Source organism: Rattus norvegicus, chromosome 1, assembly GCF_036323735.1.
Source record: "Rattus norvegicus strain BN/NHsdMcwi chromosome 1, GRCr8, whole genome shotgun sequence".
In the NCBI taxonomy this organism is placed as follows: Eukaryota; Metazoa; Chordata; class Mammalia; order Rodentia; family Muridae; genus Rattus; species Rattus norvegicus.
The window spans coordinates 59,613,145-59,618,028 of NC_086019.1; the positions used below are offsets into that span (position 1 = coordinate 59,613,145).

At 42.6% G+C, this 4,884-nt stretch overlaps 1 protein-coding gene across 1 annotated transcript; it reads left to right on the top strand.

The window, feature by feature from the left end:
• The first annotated feature begins 666 nt into the window (after positions 1 to 666).
• LOC134485014 (sperm motility kinase Y-like) lies at positions 667 to 4,664 on the top strand. The gene is made up of 2 exons (XM_063280836.1): positions 667 to 3,836; positions 4,566 to 4,664. The coding sequence occupies exon 1, from the start codon at positions 2,264 to 2,266 to the stop codon at positions 3,791 to 3,793; it is 1,530 nt and encodes a 509-aa protein (XP_063136906.1). The 5' UTR covers positions 667 to 2,263; the 3' UTR covers positions 3,794 to 3,836; positions 4,566 to 4,664.
• Positions 4,665 to 4,884: the final 220 nt, after the last annotated feature.

The window sequence follows — 4,884 nt, forward strand, 5'->3', positions numbered from 1 at the left end:
CCTAGGTGTCCATGCATACCACTACCCCCTGTTCTGTCAGAGGCCATCCTCTGGACAGGTCCTCACGCCTGCATGTCAGACCACCTGTCTTCAAGCCCCAACCCCTCCCCACTCCACAGATGCTGAGCTTATGGGCTTTGCTGATGCACCCAACATTGATGGGGGTTTTGGGGATTGAAACTCAATTCCTTACCCTTGGGAGGCAAGTGCTCTGCCTATCCCTGCATCTTTGTCTCAGGTGTTTGATGATAACCTAGAGCCTTTCTGAGGATTTATGAAATCAGTGTCATCTTGATCGGTCAGTTTAGAAACACAGCTTTGTTTTTTTTTTTAATTTTTTTTAACAGTGTACCATTAGTTTGAGGCTAATCAATCAGAATTTAATGAAAAAGTGACACCCTGAGTGTAGACATGACGACTTTGAAGCAGGAGGCATAGAAAACATTCAAAACAGAGAACTGAGGAGAGGTAAACATCTTACAGGCTTTGATTTCTAAAAGCCTTAAATCTCTCCATAGCCCACAGAAGCCAGAGCCTTGAAGCCCTTCCCAACCATGTCATGACAGGTCCTATTGTGACCTCATGAGGAGCGACTGTGAGGCGTCCCAGCCAACAGATGTTAAGCTGTTGCCAGGCCTGGATTTCTTTGAGTGCTTTGAGAGGAGGTGTGGTGTGGAGCCCTCTGCGACTTGTTTGTATCTTGTGAGCTGTGTGTGGTTGTATTGGATTTTACTGTACTGTGTATATGTGTATGTATCAGTGTGTGTAAGAGAGTGTGTGCTGACAGATTTGCCTGTGTGTGAGTGTGTGTACACTTTCGCTTGTATGTTTGTCAGTATATGTAGGAGTGTGTGAGTTTACAGGTTTGTTTGTGTGTATGTTTGTATGTGTGTACCACCTCTTTTGCGTGTGTGTGTGTCCCTGTGTGTGTGTGTGTGTGTGTGTGTCTGTGATGTGCATTTTTCCAGGTTTACTTGTGTGTAAGTATGTGTGTGCCTGTTCCTACGTGATTGTGTTTTGTATGAATCTGGGCGTTTGTCTGTGTGTGTGCCTGTGTGTGTGTGTGTGTGTGTGTGTGTGTGTTTGTGTGTGCACGCACGTGCCCATCCCCTTTTGCCCCTTGTATCTATATTACCTGCACCTCAGTGCAAAAGAGTGTAGAGGTTAGAAGTCACCCCGGCTCCTGTTCCTGAGGAAGGTCCTCAACCTCATTTTCAAGACAGGCTCTCTCACTGGCCTGCAGCTGCCCAAGTACCTGTCTTGGGTCTCCAGTGGCTCCCAGGAATTTGATATGCCAACCCCATAATATCAGATTAAAGGCCTACGTAGACTGCTGGCTGCTTATTTATGGATTGATGTTTTTTCTATGTGTTTAAGAGATAGAATTAGGCCATATATTCTCAAGACCACTGACTATTTCCTTATTGTGGTTTTGTTTTATTTATTTATTTATTTATTTATTTATTAATTATGGATTGCTGGATTCATTTTGGTGGTGGTTTTTATGTTCTCACATGCTATATTATTGCTTTGATTATTTACGGTTCTTCAGTCGGATGATTCACTCTATCTCCATTTTCAATGTCCTGCAGTTTCATCCTTTTACATTATTTCTGTTTCTCTATTTATTGAGTACAAGCAATCATTGGCTTAGACTTGATACAAATTTGCCCTTTGTGACACCTTGACTCTTCGGCCTTTGTTTAAGGTTTACTGTTCACTGATATTTAACTGCCTTATTCCTTGTGGTTGGTTAATTTTAATGTTCAGTATTTTGCTCTGGAGAGTTGTGGATTTTTGTGGATCACTAGGTCCTGAAATTCAATGGAGTTTTCCCTTAAGTGTTGGCTTTTTACATTTGTTTGTTTTGTCTTATACTCAGTCTTTCTCCTCTCATTTCTTTTATCTGACCTTTTTCTTCAAACAATCCATTCACAGTATTGATCAGCTTTGGCCGCCCAATCCTATTGTAGTATAATGATTTTTATTTTCATCATTACATTTAGTATTTGTGTGCTCTTGGCTTTCTCTTTTGGGGATGGTTATTTGGGTGGCTTTTACTTATAATTCTTCATATTTCCCCCTGTTCATAATTTTACTCTATTTTTCTAGTCTAGTCTTTTATTTGTTATTATTTTTTCTTTTTGTTTCATTTGTTTCTTTTAGGTTCCACATGTGTAATTTTAGTTCCTGAATTGCTCCATCTTTTTCATTATTTGATTCCATTTGTTTGTTATTTTTAGGTAGCATTAGTACTGATAAAATGCCTACAGAGACTGAGGAGGAGTTACCACCTTCTAGTCCCGATCCCAGTATCTCTCAGGAGGGAACCTTTCATTCCCAATATAAAGTACTGAAGACTATTGGAAAAGGAAGCTATGCCAAGGTCCTCCTGGCCCACCACCAGCTCACAGGAACCCCAGTGGCGGTCAAAGTTCTCCGAAAGAACAAGCAGTGGTTCCAGCCAGCCATGACAGAAGCAAACATAATGAGAAAGATCAACCACCCCAACATTGTTTCTCTCTTACAAGTCATTGAAAACAAAACTAGAATATACCTCATAATGGAGCTGGTGGAAGGCCAACAACTCTACCAGTACATCAGAGAGTCAGGGCACATAGAGGAGGATGAGGCCCGGCAAATATTTGAACAGATATTATCAGCAGTGAGCTACTGCCATGGAAAGGGGATTGTTCACCTAGACCTGAAAGTGGACAATATAATGATTTATAAAAACAAAAAGGTCAAAGTCATCGACTTTGGGCTTAGCACCAAAACACAACCTGGACAAATGCTAAACCACCACTGCGGTGCGTATTCTTTTGGTTCCCCGGAACGCTTCCTTGGACTTCTGTATGACGGAATGAAGAATGATATGTGGACAATAGGAGTGGTCTTGTATTATATGGTAGTGGGAAAGCTCCCATTTGATTCTGTGATCATCCAAGAATTACAAAAACAAGTTGTTGCAGGGGTGTATCCTGCCCCCTGTGGGGTTTCAGAAGACCTGGAGAACCTCCTTAGTCAATTACTAACAGTAAATCCAATGTATAGACCAACAGCCAGCGAGGTGATGAAACAAGCCTGGTTCAAAGAACACGGGAAGGGGTTCACAGTTCGTTGTGAAGAACTGCTTCCCCACAGGCCAGACCCTGAAATTTTGGGTGCGATGAAATGCATGGGATTTCAAGCGTCTGTAATAATATACTCCCTAATAAAAAGAAAATATAATGAGGAAATGGCAACTTATTGCTTCCTACAACAGCAGGCTCTCCCGGGGTATGGCTGCACAGCCCAGGCACAGCAAGTGAGTCCCATTGCAGCCCCATTTCCTAGCCTTGACCCTGCTGCTGCTTTTAGATTACAAAGAAAGAGGAGTGGAAGCCTGCCAGTCCTAGGCACCTTGCAGGTGTCATTCTCCCAAGGTCACGTATCTCATTATGGCCAGAAGGTTCATCCAAAAGGAGGAAGAAGGTCCACTGTGGCTGGTCATCACAGGCCACTACCGATGACACCTACACAGGACCACTATCACAAATGTGCCATGAGTGTCCCATACATTCAAACAACAAGCATCTTCAGTGAGAAGAGTAGCAACAAGGAAATAAAAGAAGATAATCTACTCTCCCACAGAGCCCCATTAGAGGATAAGCCCATCTCCAGCAGGGTCGGGCACAGAGGTTTTAAGGGGTGGACCAGGAATATAGCAAATGCCCTGATAAAGCTTTGTTGCTGCTTGCCAAGGAGAAAGAAACCTCGCCTGGGGCAGAACAGAATCTCACCCCAGAAATGAGCCACAGGGAGAGTCCAGATAACAAGCAGCAGGCACAGCCCAGGTACCTTCGTGCTTTGTCCTTTCTAGTTTGCTCTATGCTGGTCCTTCCTCTTGTCTCTGGTTTCCATTTTCCCCGCAATTCTTACCTTGTATCTTCTCTAAGTTCTTTTATGAGGTTTCCCCAACACCAAGCCTTCTCCCTCTTCTTGATTTCTCCTCTTCCCAGCAGGGACTCAATATGAATTCCCCACTCTACAGAGTTTTCTTGTTGACCCATCCCTTCAGATGGACTCCAGCTCCCCCTTAGGCCAATAGCTCCCACAGGGTGAGGACTAGAGATTCATGGGCTCATGGACTCATCCATGGGCTACTGGTTCTAGCACATGTGGTCATCAATCACAAGTGCTGCAGAACAGAGTCTTATGTTTTCAAATGTAACATCCCACTCCAGTAAGCCTTAAAATTAATAACAAGGTTTGTCACTGAATAAGTATCAACAACCTAGTTTGTGGGTTATTGTTGATGGTCAGAATCCTGCATGCATGCATATTGTTTTGCGTACTGATTTTTTCATTCCTAAGACCTAGCAATTCATATATATTGTTACATATATATATATATATATATATATATGTAACATTTCTAAATGATTTCTTTCAAAAATCTTAAATGAGAAGTAGAAGAGAAGATTTAATAAAATAATAAGGCAATCAAAGCTCCAAATGGTAATCTAAGTATTCTACCACATAAGATTTTTGCTTAGAATAAATTGACTTTTTTTCTCTCACAGTGCCATCTTGAAATTCTGTCATGTCCTGAGAATAAACAGGAGGTGATTTCAGACACATGGCCAATGAAAAGACACCAGCAGAAGCTACAGCACCAACAGGAGAAACAGCAATAGCACCAGCAGCATTAGCAGCATTAGGAGGAGGAGGAGGAGAAAGAGGAGGAAGAGGAGGATTCCCCAACACCAAGCCTCCTCCCTCCTCTTGATTTCTCCTCTTCCCAGCAGGGACCCAATATGAATGATGAGTTCCCCACTCTACAGAGTTGTCTTGTTGACCCATCCCTTCAGATGGACTCCATCTCTCCCTTAGGCCAATAGC